The 24,689-nt window shown below is 43.3% G+C and overlaps 1 protein-coding gene across 5 annotated transcripts in view; it reads right to left on the bottom strand.

Annotated features, from left to right (window-relative positions):
- Window positions 1-24,689, bottom strand: part of LOC122557080 (sodium- and chloride-dependent neutral and basic amino acid transporter B(0+)-like) — a 77,525-nt gene that overhangs the window by 49,407 nt on the left and 3,429 nt on the right. For 2 of the 5 annotated variants that reach the window (XR_015758689.1, XR_015758690.1), the window contains exons 1-5: window positions 18,130-20,190; window positions 12,691-12,844; window positions 6,700-6,831; window positions 5,084-5,251; window positions 1,174-1,312 (exon numbers count right to left, since the gene is read on the bottom strand). Coding sequence is in view for 3 of the 5 variants with exons in the window: in XM_043704370.2 (XP_043560305.2) it covers window positions 1,174-1,312; window positions 5,084-5,251; window positions 6,700-6,831; window positions 12,691-12,844; window positions 18,130-18,222 (686 nt within the window). In the remaining 2 variants the exon portion in view is untranslated. Of the gene's footprint in view, window positions 1-1,173; window positions 1,313-5,083; window positions 5,252-6,699; window positions 6,832-12,690; window positions 12,845-12,942; window positions 13,333-18,129; window positions 20,191-24,689 lie in introns of those variants that run through there. The other 3 variants (XM_043704370.2, XM_087992214.1, XM_087992213.1) reach the window with 3 other exon arrangements.

Raw genomic sequence — 24,689 nt, 5'->3', positions numbered from 1 at the left:
CCTCCATTTTACTGCCTTTTCCCCATAGCCCTTCAACCCATTACCAATTAAAAATCTGTCCAACCCTCTCTTTACATTTTCTCAGTGTCCCAGCATCCACTGCACTTAGGCAGCCTGGTCAGCCCCACACTTTAGAAAATGAAATGCTTGTGATATTTGTCGCCTCAGTTTTGGGACTTCCACTCACCCCACCCAGAGACCATTACCTGTACGAGGGGGCAGGGGTTTTGGAGTTTCTGTATGGGCTGCAGTGTCAACCATTACCAGCTTGTGTTTGTGATAGTTTCCTGTGACCATCCTCTTTCCGAGGGTCTAGGGCCTACTTGGTTTACAGTGATAAATAAAAGACATTAATGAGGTGAATGACAAGAGGGTTTCCTTTTAACAAGATGCAATTTATTACTTGATAACAATCGGGCTGAAGTTAGATTAATGTTTAGACCTTGTTGTTTGTGTGTGTGTGTGTGTGTGTTGCAGAAAGGGAGCAACCTTGCAAACTCTCTTTTTCATTGGCATAACTGCTAAAATCACAAGGACCCCAATGTATTCCCCTTCATTTTAACAAGAAAATAAATCAGTTGGCTGGTAATTCATTGTTGTACCCACATTCAGTGATCAGTCATGAAACCCAGAGATAGTATATTAAACAACAATGAGAAAGCTCACTGCTGCATTAATTGTGTTCCCCATCTACTATAAGCAGCAACCTTCCCTTAATCCCTGTGAAGAACAGTTCAGTTATCCACACTGTATCTCCTAATGATTTCAACTTTTTCATATTGTTAAACACAATTCATTTCCCAGGACTATGGGTTAAACACAAAATTGCATTCAAATAAAAACACAGAGAAAGGCGTATCAGTTATAGATAATTTCAACTATTCAGTATTTAGGAATTCTAGTGGTAATTGTTTTCTTTGAAGAACACAAAAATAAATGTTTGCCAGTACAAACGTTGTTAATGTAAACCTGCAGTAAACCAGGAAGCAGTTACCTAAAGAAGCGACCATTGCTATTTCTTTTAAAGAGATGCACAATATAAATAATATCTCTATCGAAATCAAACAGTTTTGATCTCAATGAACAGAATGTTCACCAACTGACCTTCCCAATAGGAGTTACTGGCCCAGCTGTGCAGGTTATAGGTGTAGCTCTCTGCAACAATGTACTTACTCCCAGTATTGCTCACTTGGACCCTGGTGAGAAATGGAGATTTCTGATCCATTTGGACAAGTTTCATTGTTTGTCTGCAGCCATGTTGTATTAACAATTTTAAAATATCCATCGTTCAGAGTGAGATTGCAGAGTGGGCCTGGAAAATGTGGAATGTGTTTTAGAATTACATTTCACTAGGAACAATGCTGTCATTTCTAGTGATATAATCAAGGTCACTGTTTCACTCTGACTGAATCATTCCACTCATATGAGTAAGGTAACAGATGAGGCAGACAGAGAAGTACAGTCAGTACACTGCACACACAGCACAGTCCAGCTTTGGTTTGTTCTCTGCATGCAAGTGCAAAGCTAATTTGATACATACTTTAATCACATAGCCCAACATTAAAGTAAAAAGAGTTCCTTTAATCTGATTATCAAATCTGATTATATTGACTCATCAATATATACTTAAATATTTAAAGTGGGCGGCACGGTGGCACGGTGTTTAGCCCTGCTGCCTCACAGCACTAGAGACCCTGGTTCAATTCCCACCTCAGGTGACTGACTGTGTGGATTAGATCAGATCAGATTACTTACAGTGTGGAAACAGGCCCTTCAGCCCAACAAGTCCATACCAACGTGCAACCCATTCAGACCCATTCCCCTACATTTACCCCTTCACCTAACACTATGGGCAATTTAGCATGGCCAATTCACCTAACCTGCACATTTTTTTTGGATTGTGGGAGGAAACTGGAGCACCCAGAGGAAACCCACGCAGACACAGGGAGAATGTGCAAGCTCCACACAGAGAGTGGCCTGAGACGGGAATCGAACCCGGGTTTCTGGCGCTGTGAGGCAGCAGTGCTAACCACATTCTCCCCATGTCTGCGTGGGTTTGCTCCGGTTTCCTCCCACAGTCCAAAAATGTGCAGGTTAGGTGAATTGGCCATGCTAAATTGCCCGTAGTGTTAGGTGCAGGGGTAAATGTAGGGAATGAGCCTGGGCGGGTTGTGCTTTGGCAGGTCAGTGTGGACTTGTTGGGCCGAAGGGCCTGTTTCCACACTGTAAGTAATCTAATCTAAGAAATATGGATGTAGAATTTCATGGAAGGGTCGCTGGTTTTGTGTTGTAAGTTGAATTAAAGATTAGAAGACAAACTAGAAATTTCACATATCCCATTGCAATTCATATATCCATTATAACAAAGACTCCACAGTACTCTGGGCAGCACGGTGGCTCAGTGGTTAGCACTGCTGCCTCACAGCGCCAGAGACCCAGGTTCAAAGACCCCCTCGGACAACTGTCTGTGTGGAATTTGCACATTCTCCCAGTGTCTGCTTGGGTTTCCTCCGGATGCTCTGGTTACCTCCCACAATCCAAATATGTGCAGATCAAGTGAATTGGCCATGCTAAATTGCCCGTAGTGTTAGTCAGGGGTGAATGTAGGGGAATGGGTCTGGGTGGGTTGCTCTTCAGAGGGTCGGTGTGGATTTGTTGGGCCGAAGGGCCTGTTTTCCCACTGTAGGGAATCTGATCTAAATGTCCAATTGAAAAGCAAGTTGTTCTATGTGCGAGGATTTGGAAGATAGTCATGTAAACTGTCTCTGTTAACTCAAGGTCAAATGATGCATGTCATCTCCTATTACCTATGCTATCCATAATCAAATGCGATCTAGTTACTATTGGGAAGAGGGGATCTGGGTAATGTCATTTCGAAATGAAAGTGCCAGATTTAATAGCTGAATACAAAGGGAGAGGCAGCTGTTATTGTTATTGCAGACTTACTGACTTGGAACCTCTCGACAGAGACTGCAGCAGGGACAGACAGCTAGGCACAGAGACAAACATCGAGACGACAGGGAGAGATAGGCAGCAAGAAAAGCAGAGATACAAGCAGTGAGGCAGGCAGACAGAGACAGACAGACAGCAAGCAGGCAGACAGAGGCAGGCAGTAAACAAGCAGACAGAGAAATAGACAGTGAGCCAGATAGATACAGAAGTTCCAGTGGCCACTGAGGAAAAAGCCCATTCCCGTTAGCCATCTGGCAGAATGCATGCAGTAGCACTTTCTTTCAAAGAGAAAGAACTGGTAAAAGTGTAAAGATGATGGACAAGTCACCTTGCCATGACCGGGAGATGGAATCGTCAACTTGTGCCTTGCTACTGGAAGCCAGTTCAAGGATTGAAAAGAAGGACAGTATGAAATTACTTTTGATGCACACTGGACTTTATGACTCAACAAAATGGGGAGAACAGAACATGTCGAAAACCGGGAGTAACTTTGTACTGATTTCAGAATATTATGCAGCGAATACTGTCACATATAAAGAAAATGTTGCACTTTTAATCATGTGGGGAGTTATGGAAGATAACTTTTCTGCTGTCTATCCTATTAGTTGCCAACTAGTTCAGTCAATAGGTTGTTGAGTGCTGTGGGTAGATGTGAGAGTTGACCAAGTGGACAGTGGGCAACCTGGATAAGTAAATTAACTAGGAAGATGGTTAGTTAGGTGATCTAGGTAAGTAGGTTGATATGTAAGGGGTGTATATGAGTTGGTTAATAGATTTGGTTAGATTGGTGCGTATTGAGTGAGGAAGTGGTTACATGGATGACCTAGATCAGTGGGTTGGTGGGTAGAATTGGGTAATTAGGTAAGTGAGTAGGTGCAGTGAGTAGAGGGTGAGGTGTGTAACTTGACAAGTCGGTAAGGAGGATAGGTAGAGGGATGGGTAGATAGATTCACTCCCTTCATCAGCTTTTACCCGAAATGTCAATTTTCCTGCTCCTCTAATGCTGCCTGACCTGCTGTGCTTTTCCAGCACCACACTCTCGACTCTAATCTCCAGCATCTGCAGTCCTCACTTTTGCCACACACCTGGTTGTGCCAGGTGGTTAGTCAGGTCAGATCAAGCAGGGAGTCAGGGTAGTTTGGGAATGTAGTTATACCTGGTGAGAGGTTAGTCTGGTAATTAGGAGGGGTAGAGAGGCTGGGTCAGGGGTAGTCATGCTGTGGGAGTTTGGTGTATCAGATAGCCAGACAGAGTGGTCAGAGAGGATATTTGAGTCAGGTCTGCAGGATAGTTGAAGTCGGGTGTGTTTGATTTAGAAACATAGATTCATAAAATCCCTACAGCGCTGAAAGAGGCCATTTGGCCCATTAGGTCTACACCGGCTTCGAAAGAGCATCCAACCATACCCATGTCCCCTACTCTATCCTTATAACCCTGCATTTCCCATGACTAGCCCTCTGAGCCTGCACATCCCTGGACACTCTGGGCAGTTTAGCATGGCCAATCCATCTAATCTGCACATCTTTGGACTGTGGAAGGAAACCAGAGGACCCAGGGGAAACTCACACAGACACAGGAAGAATGTGCAAACTCCACACAGACTAGAAGGTTACTCACGGCTAGAATCAAATCTGAGTCCCTGATGCTGTGAGACAGTGGTGATAAACACTGAGACAGTCGAAGATATTGCAAAAGCTGACAATACAATGAGCAATTCATCAGTTCCTTATCACCATCGTAAGTGCAATTCTCATGTACATGAGACAACGCAAGGGCTGGAATATTTGACTGTTATGGGTGAAATGACAAGCATTTTGAACAATAGCTTTGCTGGCTTCCTCAGACTGCACAGAAAAATTGCTGCAGCAGATCTGAGAGAAACTCATGTCAGAAGTCCCTCAATGTGCAGTCAGACTGCTATTCCTGCCTAAAGATCCTGTTCCATCACTTTCTTCAATCAAAGTTCAATAATAAGAAAATATGTTCCTGGCTGGGAGCCCAGTGAACAGGTAGATGAATAGTGAAAGCCTCTAATGTTTGATGACACGCGTTCATGTTACAGTACAACCAGTTGCAAGGAGCCATCAGCCGAAGATGTCTATACTTTCCCCAATAGAAGTGAGCACTGTACCTTTGGGAGTCCTGCTGCATGTTTCATCTGCTCCCCACCAACTGAAGCAATCTGCCCACGGCAGGGGTGATTGGAAGGAAGCAAACAGGTAGTACAGACTGTAGCCAATGATGCCATTGTAAGTGATGTCTATAATGGTACTGAACAGGACCATCGTAATCCCCACACCTTGAATTTGAAATAGAAGCAGGAATATTGATTTGAAACTATTTACAATTGAATCAATTTAGTACAAATGAATTCTGCTAGTCAGAGAAACCAACTGTGTTTAGTTGCAATTAGTTATTCAAAGTATTCCTGGGGCATCTCCATGCTGCTTTCAAATTATTTCCGAGATCAAGAACATTGGCAAGTATTTTAATACAATAAATAAAATCTGTAATTATTAATTTTAAAATAAGAAAGCTTCATTTATATCTTAGTAAGAAATCAGACTTCTAAGGAAAACATATGAAGAATATGAGAACTTAGAAAACAGGAACGGAAGTAGGCCATTCATTCCCTCAATTCTGCTCCACGAAACGAGATCATGACTGATCTTCAATTTGAACATCAGTTGCCTGATCTATCTCCATATCACTTGATGTTTTTAAATGTACAATTCTAACAATTTCAGTATTGAATGTACTCAGCGACTCAGACTCTGTAGCCCTCTAAAGCAAAGAATTGCAAAGATTCCTCATCTTGTGAGTGAAGAAATTCCTTCTTACCTCAGTCCAAAGTCAGAGTGACCATGAACCCATTGTCAATTGTAAAGACCCATCTAATTCATGGATGTCTTTTAGGGTGAGAAATGGCTATCTTTCCCTGGTCTGATCTACATGGAAAACCCTACGCACAGCAATGTGGTTGACTCTAAACTGCCCTCTGACCAATTCAACAAGGATAATAAATGCAGGCCTAGCCAGGAACACCTACATCCCATGAATTAATTAAAACAAAAAACTGAATTCCTTGTCACTTTCTGAACCTCAAAGCAAATAATGAATTAGTGAAATGATGCAAATTCACTTCTAGCCCTTTTTCTGATTTTCCTGTAATTTGAACCCAATTTCGGGATTTTTTTCCAGCTGAAGTTGTACACCCACTGGTCGCTGGTCCAAGTTAAATTTTTATAACCAAGATCCTAACCCTTAAACGTCATTAACCATTAACCCAGAGGGACATACTAGCTGGACATTGTCCAGTCCTTACCCAATGTAATCATATATGCACTAGTGTCGGAAGAGTTGGCAATCAGTGACAGGATTTTTATGTGTTATTTTCCACCTTGATTCTTGAGGGACTACTGTGTCAATGACCTGTGAGATTTGGAGTTTATTTGTTAAAATGCAAAGTAGCATACCAGGTACCCTTCTTGCTCTCAAAACTTCTAACTTGTTAACTTTCCCACTAACATTCCCCAGATCTTGGTTCGATAGCTCACTAAACTGGGAGGGAAGAAAACATTATATTTGCTGCATCTCTCTTCACTTTATCAGTCTTTACAAAACTAAATCCAGACCAGATTGCATCAAAGATATCAAGCAAGGCTGGCCTCAAGCCCCACTTACTAACATGAATTAAATGCTATATTTAAACCTTTAACAAGCTCACGGTGCTGGATAAACATTAACCTTGTAACATGGGCACAGCTTTCCACACTGCAACAGGTCCGAGACTGGCAAACTGCCCAAAGGAACATTCCAAGTAAAACATTGGCATCGCAATGAAAGCCAGCATCAGGGTGTAGGGAATTAGAAACACGCCTGGAAAATAGCAAGGGAAAGCTGAAATACATTGCACACAAAAGGATTAATCATACATTTTTGATTTGCAAGTTAAAACCACAGAACATTTCAGTTCATATGACTCCAGCGAAAATAAATACCATAATTGACAGAACAGTGTGACTTCAAATTGCAACTTTACTTAGAGTCATAGAGAGTCATAGAAATTACAGCATGGAAACAGACCCTTCCGTCCAACCCTTCATGCCGACCAGATATTCCAACCCAATCTATTAGATTACTTATAGTGTGGAAACAGGCCCTTTGGCCCAACAAGTCCACATCAACCCTCCGAAGAGCAACCCACCCAGACCCATTCCCCTACATTTACCCCTTCACCTAACACTATGGGCAATTTAGCATGGCCAATTCACCTAACCTGCACATCTTTGGACTGTGGGAGGAAACCGGAGCACCCGGAGGAAACCCACGCAGACACAGGGAGAATATGCAAACTCCACACAGACAGTTGCCCGAGGCAGGAATTGAACCCGGGTCTCTGGCACTGTGAGGCAGCAGTCCCACCTGCCAGCACCATGCCCATATCCCTCCAAACCCTTCTTATTTATATACCCACCCAAATGCCTCTTAAATGTTGCAATTGTACCAGCCTCCACCACAGCCTCTGGCAGCTCATTCCATACACATACCACCCTCTGCGTTAAACAGTTGCCCTTTTATATCTTTCCCCTCTCACCCTAAACCTATGCCCTCTAGTTCTGGACTCCCCGACCCCACGGAAAAGACTTTGTTTATTTATCCTAACCGTGCCACTCATAATTTTGTAAACCTCTATAAGGTCACCCCTCAGCCTCCGACGCTCCACGGAAAAAAGCCCCAGCCTGTTCAGCCTCTACCTGTAGCTCAGATCCTCCAACCCTGGCAACATCCTTGTAAATCTTTTCTGAACCCTTTCAAGTTTCACAACATCTTTCCGATAGGAAGGAGACCAGAATTGCACGCAATATTCCAACAGTGCCTAACCAATATCCTGTACAGCCGCAACATGACCTCCCAACTCCTGCACGCAATACTCTGACCAATAAAGAAAAGCATACCAAACGCCTTCTTCACTATCCTATCTACCTGCGACTCCATTTTCAAGGAGCTATGAACCTGCACTCCAAGGTCTCTTTGTTCAGCAACACTTCCTAGGACCTTACCATTAAGTATATAAGTCTTGGTAAGATTTGCTTTCCCAAAAGGCAGCATCTCATATTTATTGGAATTAAACTCCATCTGCCACTTCTCAGCCCGTTGGTCCATCTGGTCCAGATCCTGTTGTAATCTGAGGTAATCCTCTTCACTGTCCACTACACCTCCAATTTTGGTGTCATCTGCAAACTTACTAACTGTACCTCTTATGCTCGCATCCAAATCATTTATGTAAATGACAAAAAGTAGAGGGCCCAGCACTGATCCTTGTGGCACTCCACTGGTCACAGGCCTCCAGTCTGAAAAACAACCCTCCACCACCACCCTCTGTCTTCTACCTTGTGCAAGATAAATGTTTGAGCCATTATCCTAATGTTACATTCCCAGCATACCAATTCATCGGAGACCTTCAGATTTCATGTTACACAAAGGAGATGCTCTAGTGTAACACAGGCATGTGTCTGTCAGGGAATTTATTATCTGGTCTTCCTTGCAGCTGAAAATACAACCTGTGGCCCAGGGAGTCCTCACCCAATATTAATGCCAGTTCCCATCAAGCCTCATGATTCTGACAAGGAAATTGCTGTTGATTGATCTCCCAGCTGATAAATCAGCGTTTCTCCAATGATGAGCACTACTTAGAGGAAGTGCCGAGGGGAGCAGAAACTATTTGTTGCTGACACTTTTGCTGTTGTTCTACTGTACATCTTGGAATCCACATAGGTCGTTTTCCACTGTACAAACATTTCATGTCTAAAGGCATGTCCAATACAGTCAACATGAACAGCAAAAGCATCTCACTCCAACTATTATTTCCCAGCACAAAGCAAACAGAATGGCGGACGCTGGAAATCTGAAGCAAAGACAGAAATTGCTGGAAAAGCTCAGCAAGTCTGGCAATATCTGTGGAGAGAAACTGGAGTTAACATTTTGGATCCAGCGTTCTGAGGAAGGGTCACTGGGCCTTCTCTCACACACTGCTTTCTCTCCACAACTGCTCACCTAGCCTGCAGAACCCTGGACACTATGGGCAATTTAACATGGCCCGTCCACCTAACCTTTAGGCTGTGGGAGCAAATCAGAGCACCAGGAGGAAACTCATGGATGCACAGAAAGGAAGTGCAAACGCCATAGAGAGTCACCCAACCTGGGTCCCTGATGTTCAGGCAACAGTGCTAACCATTGTGTAATCACATACTCTACTTGCACAGAGAGGACTGAGGGAGGCATGGGCATGAGAAGACAATGAGATGAGGGAGAGAGTGATTTAATGGAGGTGTGAGGTACCTCAAGAGAGGAATTGATGAAGCTGGAAGGTGTGTTATTCAGTTCATCACTGCTCAGGGGAATATGACTAAGTGAGAGAGGCATGGCACCTGAAAGTGTTGTCCCACTGACTTCTCCCTCCCTTCTGAGATCCCGGATCTCCTTGGTAACTGGTGAGAGCACACTGCTGCTGCCGATTTCCATCCTTGCTGGAGATCAGAGTCTAGATTAGAGTGATGCTGGAAAAGCACAGCAGGTCAGGCAGCATCCAAGGAGCAGAAAAATCGATGTTTCGGGCAAAAGCCCTTCATCAGGAGAAGCCAAGCCAGGGCAGGACTTACACAGTTAATGGTAGGGCCCTGGAAAGTGCTGTGGAACAGAGACCTCGGGATACAGATATATAGTTCCTTGAAAGTAGCATCACAGGTAGACAGGATGGTGAGGAAAGCAATTAGCACAGTTGCCTTCATTGCTCAGAACACTGAGTATAGGAGTTGGGACATCGTGTTCCGTCTGTATAGGACATTGGTGAGGCTGCCTTTGGAGTACTGTGTATGGTTCTGGTCACCCTGCCATAGGAAGGATGTTATTAAATTAGAAAGGGGGCAGAAAAGATTTATAAGGATGTTACCAATCATTAATAATGTGGATAAAAAAGGACTTTTCCCGAGTGGGCATAGGTTTGAGTTGAGAGGGAAAGATTTAAAAGGAACCTGAGGGGCAACTTTTTCATACAAATGGCTGTGCGTATATGGTATAAACTGCCAGAGAAAGTGGTAGGTGCTGTCTTAACGTTTAAAAGACATTTGGACAGGTACATGAAGGGAAAGGTCTAAAGGGATATGGGTCAAACGCTGGCAAATGGTTTTAGTTTAGTTTGGGAAACCTAGTCAGCATGGACAAGTTGGTTCAAAGAGTCTGTTTCCATGATGTATGAGTCTATGAATCTCGCCATGGAAAAACTAAAATACAATAAAAGTTCTGAAATTAAAATGTCACCTCATGGTGACTGTATTACCACTATTGATCATCATAAAAACACACAAGGTTCACAAATGGCCCTTTAAGAAAGAAATCAAGCATCCATACCCAGGGGCCTGGCCTGCATGTAACTCCAGACTGACAGCAATGTGATTGCGTCTTAACTTCCCTCTGGTCAATTAGAGATGGACAATAAATGGTGACTTAGCCAGTAATGTCCACATCCTGTGAACGACTAACAAAAACCCCAAGGATCTCATAACCTATAACCTATAGTTTTTCCAAACTATAGAGACAGCAAACACGGGGGTTGTAATGTCCCAAAACTTCTACATTTTCAAAAGATACAAAGTGATTGGAAGTTAGCAAATAACACCCGAGTTCTAAACAGAAGGGATGCAGAAAGGAGGACACTTTGGGCCTAACGTTTCTCATTGGGAAGTTCTTGGAATTAAGGTCAACATAGCTTTGTAAAAGTGAAATTATTTTAATGTGTTATGACAGCTCATTCAGCAAGTAACAAGCAAAGTGAATAAAGGACAACTTGTAGATATGGTGCACGTGGAGTTCCAAAAGGCTTTTGACACATGAAAAGCTACTGTACAAAACAGTAACTCATGATGGAAGTGTTAATATATTCAGATGGATAAAGAATTGGTTAGCTGAGCAAATGTTGGGTTGGCAAACTGTAACTAATGGGAGTGCCACAAGGATCAGTGCTGAGGACTCAAATACTTACAATCTATACCAAGACTTCAATGAGGGGATCAAACATCTTGTCACTAAATTTACTAATGACATAAGGTCAGAAAATGTTGAGAGGATGACAATTCTTTACAAAAGGCCACAGATAGATTAACTGAGTGGGCAAAAATGTGGCAGATGGAGTATAAGGTGGGAAAGTGTGAGCTGGTCTACTTTGACAGGAAGAGGAGAATAGTGACATCGTATTTATATGTAAAAGGAAAGTCATTATGGTCTTACCAAATCAAAGGGCTGCTCTCTCGTTAGTGTTTAACCTGAGGGCCACCAAGACTCACGTGAAGGGAGAGGTTGAGAAGGAGAGTCCTTCATGGTACCTTGACCTGTGCAGGAATTGAACCCACACTGTTGGCATCACTCTACATCACAAGCCAGCCATTCGGCCAACTGAGCTAACCAACTACTCCCTATTTATATGTGGAGAGGCTGTGATACTCTGCAGTACAGACGGATCTAGGTATCCTGGCATCATGAATCACAAAATATTAATTACACAGGTTCAGGAAAAGATTACAAAGACAAAAAGAAATGTTGTTTACTTGAAGGGAAGCGGAACAGAAATGTAGAGAAATTTTACTGTAGTTGTACAGGGCCTTGGTAAGATCACATCTAGTGTACTGTGTACAGTTTTGATCTCCTTATCTGATATTAATGTTATCGAAGCAGTTCAGAGAAGGTTCACTTGACACATTCCAGGGAAGAGGCTTTATCTCATGAAGAAACATTGAACAGGTTAGGCCTTTACATACTGGAGTTCAGAATGAGTAGTGAGTTTTTTATAGGTCTTGAAGGAACTTGATTGGGTGGATATTGGGAGGATGTTTCCTCTTGTGGTAGAGACTAGGTTAGGGGACACAAAGTAATGAATAATAAGTCTTGTTTCTAAGATGCCAGACAGAAGAGTTTGTTTTATCTCTCCATGAGTTATTATCCTGCGAAATGTTCATCCTCAGAAAACAGTGGGGGTTGAGTCACTGAATTCATTCAAATGTCTTAGATTGTCAATGGACAACTGAGTCAACATCTGTCATAGATAGGCAGGAAAGTAGAACTGAGGACACGATAGATAGGTCATGACCTTATTGAATGGCAGAGCAAGCACGCGGGCCAAATGGCCTTATCTTGCTCCATGTTCCTAATTGAATTTAGCACCTCAAACAGGGCTAAAATGAGACACTCTAAAAGAAAATGAGCATTTCCTTCCCCTATGATTCTAGTCCTCTTGAAACAAAGATCAGTATTCTACTGACCTTTACTGATCAGCTCGCAAATTCAAATCCAATCAAGATGAATTAATGAATTGAATTCATTACATCTGACAGCTTACAGACTGGAACAAAAATGGCAATAAAAATGTTATAAAACTTCAACTGTTTCGCAAACATCATCAACTAAACAGGTCAATGCCATCCCTAACCTGTCTGGTCAATCTATGCCTCCAGTGTTGCATCATGTAATTTACTCTTCCTTTTCTCAAGAAAACCCCATGCTGTAAGATCGCCCACTTTCCAGGGTAAATATGTTATAACTGGCACCATTTGTCATGTAATTGGTTGTCACTGGCATTAGAAATTTTAAGCCTGCATTGTTTGTCACGGACAATGCATTGGACTCAGTATTCTTTATTAATTCAATGCTTTCTATAGTGCTATATTTTGGATTTCTCTACAGTACCTCCACCATTTCTGAAAGCCAGGTATGGGAATCTCCAGACATTGCTCAGACCCACAGCACAGCCGATCACCGATAGAAAGTAGTCAGTCTTGGAGGACCAGTTACCTCGTTCCATGTTCTCATCAGCTTCACCCACATGTTTGCTGGGGGCTGCCTGGAGGAGAGGTGAGAGAGAAAGAGGAAGCTTAAGACCTTGACCAGAACTCTCATATACATCTGCCAACAGAAATACAGCAAGGAGATTCATCTTACCAAGGTGAGTGCATTTCTAAGCAGATTTGAACAGCTCAAACTACTGGTGTCTCAGAAAACTAGCAGAACCAATCGAGAAACAACGTCTTAGATTCTCATCCTCAGAAAACAGTGGGGGTTGAGTCAGTGAATTCATTCAAGGCTCTTAGATTTTCAATGGACAATTGTGTCAACAGCTGTCAGAGATGGGCAGGAAGGTAGAATTGAGGACACCAATTCTGTGGGACAAACAAATTTGCTCAGAGATAGAGTCATAGAGGCATACAGCAGGGAAACAGGCCCTACAGCCCAACATCTCCATTCTGATCAGGTTTCTGAAACCAAACTCGTCCCACTTGCCTGCCTTTAGCCGATATCCCTTTAAACCTTTCCTACCAATGTACCTGTCTAAATGTCTTTTAAACGTTGTAATTGTACTCGCCTCTACCACTTCCTTTGGCAGTGCATTCCATACACACACCACCTTCTGTGTGAAAAAGTTGCCCCTCAGGTCCCTTTTAAATCTTTCCCCTCTCACCTAAAACCTACACCTTCTAGTTGTGGATTCCCCACTCTGAGGAAAAGACCTTAGCTATTTTATCTATGTCCCTCATGATTTTAAAAATGTCCATAAGGTCATAAAGTCCACTCAGCCCCCAACACCCAGGGAAAAAAAAAACCCAGCCTATCAAGCCTCTCTTTGTAACTCAAACCCTCCAGTTCCAGTAACATCCTTGTAAATCTTTTTTGTACCTTACCTGTTTAATAACATCCTTCTTATAGCAGGGTGACAAGAATTGTACACAATACTCCAAATGTGACCTTAACAATGTCTTATACAGCCGTAACATGACATTTCAACTTCTGTTCTCAATGCTCTCACCAATGAAGCCAAGTGTGCAAAACGCCTTCTTCACCACCCTGTCTACCTGTGATGCTACTTTCAAGGAACTATGTCCCTGCACCTCGAGGTCTCTCTATTCAACAACAGTCCTCAAAGTTTCTCTTACCAAAATGCAACACCCCGACTTTATGTAAATTAAACTTCAACTGCCATTCCTCAGCTTATAGACCCAACTGACCAAGATCCCATTGTACACCTAGATAACCTTTCTCACTGTCCACTGTACCACCAATTTTGGTATCATCTCAAACTTACTAACCATACATCCTATATTCTCCTCCAAATAGTTTATATAAATGACAAAATACACTAGACCCACCATCGATCCTTGTGGCACATCATTGGCAATATGTTTCCAGTCTCAACAACAATCCTACACCACCACCACTGTTTCTGACCATCCAGCTAATTTTTAAAATCCAGTTGGCTGGCTCTCCTTGGAACTCATGTGAGATCACTTTACTTGCCAGTCTACCATGTGGAACCTTATCAAAGGTCTTGCAAAAGTCCACGTAGACAGCTACCCCTCTGCCTTCATCTATCTTCTTGGTCACCCCTTCAAAAAGACTCAATAAAGTTTGTGAGACATGATTTCCTGTGCACAATCTTAGGCTGACTATCCCTCATCAGTTCTTGTATTTCCAAACGCATGTAAAACCTGACCCTCAGAATTCCCTCCAACAACTTACCCATCACTGATATCAGGCTCACTGGTCTATAGTTCCCTGGCTTTTCCTTATCACCTTTCTTAAATGGCAGATCGTTAGCCAACCTTCAGTCTTCTGGCAACTCACCCATGGTTGTTGATGTTACAAATATCACTACAAGATGGCCTACAACTTCTTCCCTACTTCCCACAATGTCCTGGGAGACACAAGACCAGCTCCCAGGGATTTATTAACCTTTTGGCATTTTAAGACCTCCAGCATTTCCTCTTCTTTAATGTGGACTCTTTTCAAGACATCACTATTTATTTCCCCAAGTTCCTTGCTTGCTTCTTTCTCCACAATGAATATTGACATGAACAATCCATTTAGGATCCCATCCATCTCCTGTTCCACACAAAGATGGCCTCATTGATCTTTAAGGGGTCCTATTCTCTTCCCAGTTACTCTTTTCTTCTAGTATACTTGCAGAATCTCTTTGTATCCTTCTTTACCCTATCAACCAAAAGTGTCTCACATCCCTCTTTTGTCCTCATATTTCCCTCTTAAGTGTACTCCTACACCCCCCCATACTGCTCAACTGTCTGTACCTGGCATATGACTCCTTCATTTTCTTGACCAGAGCCTCAATTTCTCCAGTCATCCAGTGTTCCCTACTCCAACCACAGCCTTACCCTTCACATTGACAGGATCATGCTGGCCCTGAACTCACGTTATCTCACTTTCGAAAGCTTGTCACTCACCAGGCATCTCTTTAACTAAGAACAGCACCCCCAAAACAACTTATGAAAGTTCCTGTCTAAAACCGTCAAAATTGGCTTTGCTTCAGTTTAGAATTTTAACTGGTGGACTAGGCCTAGTCTTTTCTATAACCATTTTAAAACTAATCAAATTATGGTCAAAGTGCTTCTCCACTCACACCTCAGTCATTTTCCCTGCCTTATTTCCCAAGACGAGGTTGCCCCTTCTTTAGTAGGTCCATTCACATTTTGATTGAGAAAGTATTTTGTAAACACTTTAATTCCTTCCTGTCTAAGTCCTTAACATTATGGCAGCTTCCAGTCTACATTTGGAAAGTTAAAATCCCCTATTACAACGTTATTATTTTCACAGCTCCCTATATATTTGCTTCTCCATTTCCCCCTGACTGTTGGAAGGCCTACAGTACAATCTATCAATGCGATCACCACCCCCCCCAACTTTCTTATTTCTCAGTTCCATCCACATAACTTCATCGGTTGATCCCCCAGGAATATTCTTATACTGAGGTGATGTTTTCTTGAATCAAAAACACCTTTCTCCCTCCTCTCTTGCTTTTCCTACTGTCCTTTCTGTAACATCTATAGCCCGGAATATTGAGCTAGGTAAAAACAACGACTGCAGATGCTGGAAACCAGATTTTGGATTAGTGGTGCTGGAGAGCAATATTGAGCTGTCAGTCCTGTCCCAAATGCTAATTGCACTTGAAGTATTACTTTTATACTGTAGCTAATATAGATGCTTTTCCCTTTGTGCAAGGGTTTAAGACCAGGGGGCATAATCTCAGAATAAGGGGTTGCATATTTAGAACAGAAACAAAGAGACATTTCTTCTCTCAGAGGGTAGTGATTCACCTGCAGTTCACTCAATCGAGCCGACTGTACTCACTGTTCACAATGTGACCTCCTGTGTGGTGGGAGAGACAAAGCAGACTGGGTGACTGCTTCATCAAACACTTTTGTTCTGACCTGGAAACCACTCTGCCATTATCAGCGTGGATAATGTGCAACAAAACAAGGGTATTTTGGGAATCTCTTTTTCACCTGAATAGTTAGGGAATGGAATTCACTGCCTGAAACTTTGAAGGCAAAGGTTCATTTGAGGCATTCAAGAGGATGTTAGATGATTATTTGAATAGGAATGGAATCCAGGGATATGGGGAAAATATGGGAAGTTAGCACTAGGTGATAGAATCAGTGCAGGCACAATGGGCCAAATAGCCTCCTTCTGCACTGTGACATTTTATGATCTGTGAACACATCAACTTCTCTGTTTTCTTCTGATGTTTTGTGCTCTTTTCTGCTGTCAGAAGAGATCAAAAAAACGAACTGTTGTGTGCGATAGAGGGTGACTGTAAGGGACAGGATTGACATTGCAATAACTGTCACTGAAAACTGATCACCTGGGGGATTAATGACCTGGTGGTATTATCGCCAGACTATTAACCCAGAAACTTAACCCAGGTTCAAACCCCACCATGGCAGAGAGTGGAATTGAACTCAATAAAGAATTGGGAATTAAGAGTCTGATAACGACCATTAATCCATTGTTGATTGTCACAAAATCCCAATTTGTTCACTAATGTCTTTTAGGGAAGGAAATCTGTTACCTTCAGCTGCTCTGGACTCCAGACCCACAGCAAAATGGTTCATTCCTAACTGCCTCTGGGCAATTAGGGATGGGCAACAGAGTCATGCAACATGGAAACAGGCCCTTCAGTCCAACCAGTCCACACCAACCATGTTCCCAAACTGAACTTGTCCCACCTGCCTATGCCTGGCCCACATCCCTCTAAACCTTTCCTATTCATGAACTTACCCAAATGTATTTTAAATGTACCTGCATCCATCATTTTCGCTGGCAGTTCATTCCACACACAAACAACCCTCTGTGTAAAAAAGTTGCCCCATGTCCTTTTAAATCTTTCTCCTCTCATCTTAGAAATATGCACCCGAGTTTTGAATCCACACACCCTTTGAAAAAGACTCTTGTCATTCACCTTATCTATGCCCTTCATGATTTTCTAAACCTCAATAAGGTCAACCTCCTTTTCTCCAGTAAAAGAAGTCCCAGCCTGTATTCATAACTCAAATCCTCCATTCCCAGCAACATTCTGGTAAATTTTTCTCAACCCTCTGCTGTTTAGTAACATCCTTCCTATAACAGGGTGACCATAACTGCACACAGTTCTCCAGAACAGGTCTCACCAATGTCCTATACAATAAATGCGGGCCCACACACAGCAGTGCATTGAAATGAAACTGATTCGGGGGAGTTGCTTCAACATTGTGCCCCAGTAGGCTGTATTGCTAAGGGAAGTCTTGTGCACAATGTGACTGGGGAAGGCAGAATAAGTGGGTTTGCATTTGTACATACTGTAGCAATACTGTTCTGATCAAGTAATTTATGTCATTGTATCCAACACACTGCTGCTCCATAATCATGCCTGTGTATTCTTAGGCTGCTTCCATCCTTGAAACACAGGGACAGGATTTCCTTACAGACCTTCCAGCCAGCAGCATGTTGCTCAGGGATACATTGAACAATTTTGTAGCTGCCCTCCACATTCAGCTTCCATCCCTAACTCTCTCCATTGACCCTTCAGCAGTGTTTCGATCCTGACCTGAACAAATAGTCAATATAAATAATGGAGTAAAAACAAAATGGCATTCCATCCACCCACCCACCCAAGCCAGTCTGCAAACCTGCAAGTCAGACGGAAATAGAGTGGCTCAGTTAAAGATTTCACTGATGACTACACTGCTCCAATCTCTTGGTTCCTAACAAGCCGTTAGCACCCCCTCCACTAAAACCCCACAGACAGAAAATCACAAGCTGAATCCCAACAGCATCAACCTCTACATACAGAGTTTCACATACATTTACATTCTCGCGTTGCTCAAGTATCACAGTGCCCTCAGGAGGGTGTTTTTGACGGTAACTCGGAGGTAAAGCCAATTCATTCTCATCCATTCTTTATCACACTTTAAGCGCTTTTCTTGTGCAGCTTTTGTGTAAACCTTTCTCACATAGATTGTTAACAGCATTGGGTAACAATTTCATCTCCGAATCAGGGCTGAGAGCAGTACAAGGTCCAATGACCCTGCAGTTGGTGGTCAGTTTGTTAAAAGGAAAATAGTCCTGTTTACACATGTCAGGATTAGATGCAAGGTCCCAGGTGATATCTACCACCAATCCAAACATTCCAGATCAGCTATTAGTTGTAACCGTTTCCACACAGTCTGTTTTAAAATGACAGATATTTCTTTTTCTTGTTCATTTGTATAAGTGGGCATCGCTGGCAAGGCCAGAATTTATTGACCAACTCTAATTGTCTTGAGGAGAGGTGATGGTGAACTGTGTTCTTGAAGCACGGAACTCCTCAGGGTGCAGAGACACACATGTGATGATGTTGAGGCAGGAGTCCCAGGATTCAGTGAGGAACAGTGATATAATTCCAAGTCAGGATGGTGTGTGGCTTGGAGTGAAATGTTTAGATGGTGGTGTTCGCATGTACCTGCTAACCTTTTCCTCCGAGATGGTTGAGTTTGTTGGATTGAAAGGTGAGGAGAAGCAGCCTTGGAGAGTTACTGCAGAGTATCTTATTTGGAGTTCACACTGCTGTTACTGTGCATTGCTGGTGAAAGTACCAAATGCTAAAGATGGTAGCTGAGAGGCCAATCAAGTGAGCTGTTTTGACCTGGGTGATGTTGATCTTTTTTAGGGCTGTACTCATCCAGGTAAATGGAGTATTTTTCAACTCACTTCTGACTTGTGCCTGGTGGACAGACAGGAAGGAGAGTTGCTTGCAGTATAATTGCTGGACTTTAACTTGCTCTTGCAACCATATTATTTATACAACTGGTTCAGTTCATTTTCTGGTCAAAGTGGAGTCCAGAAATTTTGAGAGTGAGGGATTTAGCAAAGATAATGCAATCAGTCAAGGGTTGTGGTTATATTCTCTCTTGTTGGAGATCGTTAGTGCCTGGCACTTATATGACAGAAATGTTACTTGCCACTTATCAGCCTGAAGCTGTATGCTGTCCTGGTGCCTCTACATTTGCACAAAAATTGTTGCAGTATTGGAGATGTCACAAATTGTGCTGAACATTGTGGATCATCATTGAATATCCCAAACTCTGGCCTTAGGATGGAGTAAAGATTGTTGATGACGCAGCTGAAGGTAGTTGGCTGTAAGATCCACAGATGTAACATGTTGTTTCAACACAGACTGCCCAAAGATCATGAAGCAGAGACTCTTTCTTCCACTGACATCAGGTCATTACAAAGTGAAAAGAAAACTAAGGGAAAGTGGAGAACTATTTACATGGAAAGAGCCAATACATTTCATCAGGCTAAGGAAATCATTTGCCTGTCTGCTCCACCTTCCAATCGGCCTTCCTTCCACCAAGGAAAACCTTATTTCCTGAAAGACTCCACACTACTATCCCAGCTGACCTCCCTCACCATTGCCACCTACTGGTGGAGGTCCCAATGAACTACTCAGCTCCCTTGCTTCGTGCCCTTCACCATTGGCACATCAACCTGCTGATGGTCTCATTACAGAGTCAGAGTCATAGCACACTTTCTGCTCTTTTGTACCAAAGATACATGAAGATATAGAAGAAGAGCAGGAATTGGTCGTTCAGTGCTTTAAGACTGTTCCACCATTCATGGTTGATATTATTTTCCCCTCAAATCTACAATCCAAGCTACCCAGATAAACTCTCATCCCTTGCTAGACAAGAATCTTTCTACATCTGCTTTTAAAAAAGAAATAAGGAATTGTGCTTTCAACACCTTCGAAAACTTGCCTCATTTCTTTTTAAACGGGCAATCCTTAAGCAGTGGCACCTTGTTCTCGATTCTCCCATAAATGGAGCTCTGTCTCTATATCTACCTTATCAAGTCCACTCAGGGCCTAATGTTTCCATCAAGTCACCTCTTATTCCTTGACACTCCAACAGATACAAGTTCAGCTTTACCAACCATTTGTCATAAGGCAATCTACTCAATCTAGAAATTAGTTGAATTTACCTTTTCTAAACTGTTTCCAATACAATTATATACTTTCTTAAATAAATGACTTATATTGTTCACAATATTCCACGTGATTTTATCTGCCCAATCTACTCTTCCTTTCTGCCCACTACACTTCCTCTCATTCAATAGGAGCACTTTACTACACCTTCTACCTCTACATCATTACTGACCACCTCCATCATACTCCCTCTTTTTGAAGACTGGCATCAGAGTGGTGAGTACTAGGGGGCTATAGAGGAAATTGGCTGGATGGCTTGTTTCTGAAACAAAGTGATGGGTTCAATTCCCACACCAGCTGAAGTTACCATGGAAGGTGGTGCAATGGCTCACTGCCTCACAGTGCTAGGGACCCGGGTTTGATTCCACCGTCGGATGACTGAGTGGAGTTTGCACACTCTCCCTGTGTTTCCATGTTTTTTTTGGGTGCTTTGGTTTCCTCCGTCAGTCGTTTAGGTGGATTGGCCATGCTAAATTGTTTGGGACATATTTTCAGGATACCACTCATGTTCTTCACCTCCTCATGACTTTCGTTTCCCTGGCCTCCAATACCTCATCTTTACTGTGGACACCCAGAACCTGTACACATCCATCCACCATAATGAAGGCCTTCAAACCCTCTGTTTCTTCATCTCCTGCCAACTGACACATTCATCTGATTGGCTGAACTGGTCTTCACCATGAACAATTTCTCCTCCGAATCCTCCCACTTCCTCTAGACAAAAGGGGTAGCCATGGGCACTCAAATGGGACTCAGCTGTGCCTGTCACTTCATTGGATACATGGAACAGTCCATCTTCCACAGCTACACCAGCACCATTCCCCACGTTTTCCTCTGCTACATCGATGACTATATTGGCGCGACCTCGTGCTCCCAAAAGCAGGTTGAACAGTTCATCAATTTCACCAATACCTTCCACCCTGACCTCAAGTTTACCTGGACCACCTTGAACACCTCCCTCCCCTTCCTGGACCTCTCCATCTCCATTTCTGGCAACTGACTCAACATGGACATCCACTACAAACCCACTGACTCCCACAGATACCTGGACTACACTTTCTCCCACTCTGTCTCCTGTAAAAATGGTATCCCTTACTCATAATTCCTCCACTGCCACCGCATCTGCTCCCGGGATGACCACTTCCACAAGAGAACATCTCAGATGACCTTCTTCTTCAAAGCCTGCAAATTCCCCTCCCACATGTTCGATGATGTCCTCCAGCGTATCTCCTCCACTTTCCGCACCTCCGCCCTTGAACCCCACCCCTCCAATCGCAACAAGGACACAACTCCCCTGGTCCTCACCTCCAAACCACCAACCTCCGGATAGAACGCATTATCCTCCGACATTTAGAGTCATAGAGTCACAGAGATGTACAGCATGGAAACAGACCCATCGGTCCAACCCGTCCATGCCGACCAGATATCCCAACCCAATCTAGTCCCACCTGCCAGCACCCAGCCCATATCCCTCCAAACCCTTCCTATTCATATACCCATCCAAATGCCTCTTAAATGTTTCAATTATACTAGCCTCCACCACTTCCTCTGGCAGCTCATTCCATACACGTAACACCCTCTGTGTGAAAAGGTTGCCCGGTAGGTCTCTTTTATATCTTTCCACTCTCACCCTAAACCAATGCCCTCTAGTTCTGGTCTCCCCCACCCCAGGGAAAATATCTTGCCTATTTACCCTATCCAAGCCCCTCATAATTTTGTAAACCTCTATAAGGTCACCCTTCAGCCTCCGTCGCTCCAGGGAAAACAGCTCTAGCCTGTTCAGCCTCTCCCTATAGCTCAAATCCTCCAACCCTGGCAACATCCTTGTAAATCATTTCAGAACCCTTTCAAGTTTCACAACATCTTTCTGATAGAAAGGAGACCAGAATTGCAAGCAATATTCCAACAGTGGCCTAACCAATGTCCTATACAGCTGCAACATGACCTCCCAACTTCTGTACTAAATATTCTGACCAATAAAGGAAAGCATACCAAATGTCTTCTTCACTATCCTATCTACCTGCAGCTCCACTTTCAAGGAGCTATGAACCTGCACTCCAAGGTCTCTTTGTTCAGCAACACTCCCTAGAACCTTACCTTTAAGTGTATAAGTCCTGTTAAGATTTGCTTTCCCAAAATGCAGCACCTCGCATTTATCTGAATAAAATTCCATCTGCCACTTCTCAGCCCATTGGCCCATCCAGTCAAGATCCTGTTATAATCTGAGGTAACCCTCTTCGCTGTCCACTACACCTCCAATTTTGGTGTCATCTACAAACTTACTAACTGTACCTCTTATGTTTGCATCCAAATCATTTATGTAAATGACAAAAAGTAGAGGACCCAGCACCGATCCTTGTGATAATCCACTGGTCACAGGCCTCCAGTCTGAAAAACCACCCTCTACTACCACCCACTTCTTCTACCTTTGAGCCAGTTCTGTATCCAAATGGCTAATTCTCCCTGTATTCTGTGATTTCTAACCTTGCTAATCAGTCTCCCATGGGGAACCTTGTCGAAACCTTACTGAAGTCCATATAGATCACATCTACCGCTCTGCCCTCATTAATCCTCTTTGTTACTTCCTCAAAAAACTCAATCAAATTTGTGAGACATGATTTTCCATGCACAAAGCCATGTTTGACTGTCCCTAATCAGTCCTTTCCTTTCCAAATACATGTGCATCCTGTCCCTCAGGATTCCCTCCAACAACTTGCCCACCTCCGACGTCAGGCTCACCGGTCTATAGTTCCCTGGCTTGTCCTTACCACCCTTCTTAAACAGTGGCATCTTGTTAGCCAACCTCCAGTCTTCCGCCACTTATAAATATAACCCACCACCAGGGCTATACTTGCCTCCCCAAACTTATTTGCATTCCCCAGAGACCAATACATCCACGAGTCCCTTGTTAGGTCCACGGCCCGCACCTACTCACCCTCCACTCCTTCCCTTGCCACCACAAGAAATACAAAATGTGCACCCACACCTCCTCCTTCACCTCCATCCAAGGATCCTTCCATATCCATCAGAGATTTACCTATACTTCCACACACATCATCTACTCTGTCCATTGTTCTCGGTGTGGTCTCCTCTACATTGGGGCAACAGAACACCAACCTGTGGAATGTTTCAGAGAGCATCTCCTTAACATACACACACTAAACAACCCAATGCGTTGTGGCCGAACACTTTAACTCTCTCTACCACTCCGCCAAGGACATGCAAGTCCTGGACCTTCTCCACTGCCAAACTCTAGCCACCCAATGCCTGGAGGAAGAATGTCTCATCTTCCGCCTTGGCACCGTCCAACCACACGGGATCAATGTAGATTTTATCAGTTTCTTCATCTCCCCTCCCCCCACCTTATCCCAGAGCCAACCTTCCAACTTGGCACCAACCTCTTGAACTGTCCTACCTATCCTTCTTCCTTCCCACCTATCAGCTCCACCCTCCTTTCCATCACCCCCCACCACCATTTACCTATCGCATTCCCAGCTACCTTCCCCCTAGCCCCACCCCCTCGCATTTATCTGTCAGCCCCCTTGGCCACCCCCTCATTCCAGATGAAGAGCTTATGCTCAAAATGTCGACTCTCCTGCTTCTCGGATGCTGTGCTTTTCCAGCACCACACTTTTCGACTCTGATCTCCAGAATCTACAGTTCTCACTTTCTCCATGCTACATTGTCCCCTCATATCCAGAAATGTGCAGGTCAGGTGGGTTAACCATGGGAAATGTGGTTGCGGGGATAGGGTAGGGAGGTGGGTCTGGGTGGGATGTTCTTCAGAGGGTCGGTGTGCACTTGCTTTCACGCTATAGGAATTCAATGATTCTCCTTCTCAACCTCTCCCCTCACCTGAAGCATGGTCACCCTCAGGTTAAGCCATCACCAGAAAGCAGCCCTATGGTCTGGTCGGACTATGTCCACTTTACCTTTACTATTAGTCTTCTCAACCCACGAGAAAGCTTCCCCATACAGTTATCTTCATGCTAGGTTCAAACTTCTGCTTCCTCCTAGTGCTCAATACTTAAGCACGCGGCTTTCATCACAGCTGCACCATCAGTTTACGTGCTGCTGATGTTAATTCCATTACTCTACACTGACATCATGCAAGATCATCTTTCATTTCTATACCAAAGATTCTGCACCCATCTGTGACCGGTACTTCACTGGTTTGCAACATGCAAACAGTTGTGTTATGCAAATTTCATAAAAGTAAAGTAACAAGAAGCTTTCCTTTGCTGTTGAGTCCTTTCGTTGATTTTTCTCCTGTTTGCATGAGGATTCACAAGTGAAAGAAGCTGAGACAAAAAGACTTTCAGAATGTTTAAAACAGCAGTGAATAATTCATAGAAAGTTGCACATTGCTAAATTGCTGTTTAAAATTGTATTGATTTCT

This window comes from Chiloscyllium plagiosum, unplaced genomic scaffold (genome assembly GCF_037043375.1).
Source record: "Chiloscyllium plagiosum isolate Xiang-an unplaced genomic scaffold, Cpla_swu_hap1 HiC_scaffold_11, whole genome shotgun sequence".
Lineage (NCBI taxonomy): Eukaryota > Metazoa > Chordata > Chondrichthyes > Orectolobiformes > Hemiscylliidae > Chiloscyllium > Chiloscyllium plagiosum.
This window is presented reverse-complemented; position numbering and strand designations above follow the sequence as displayed.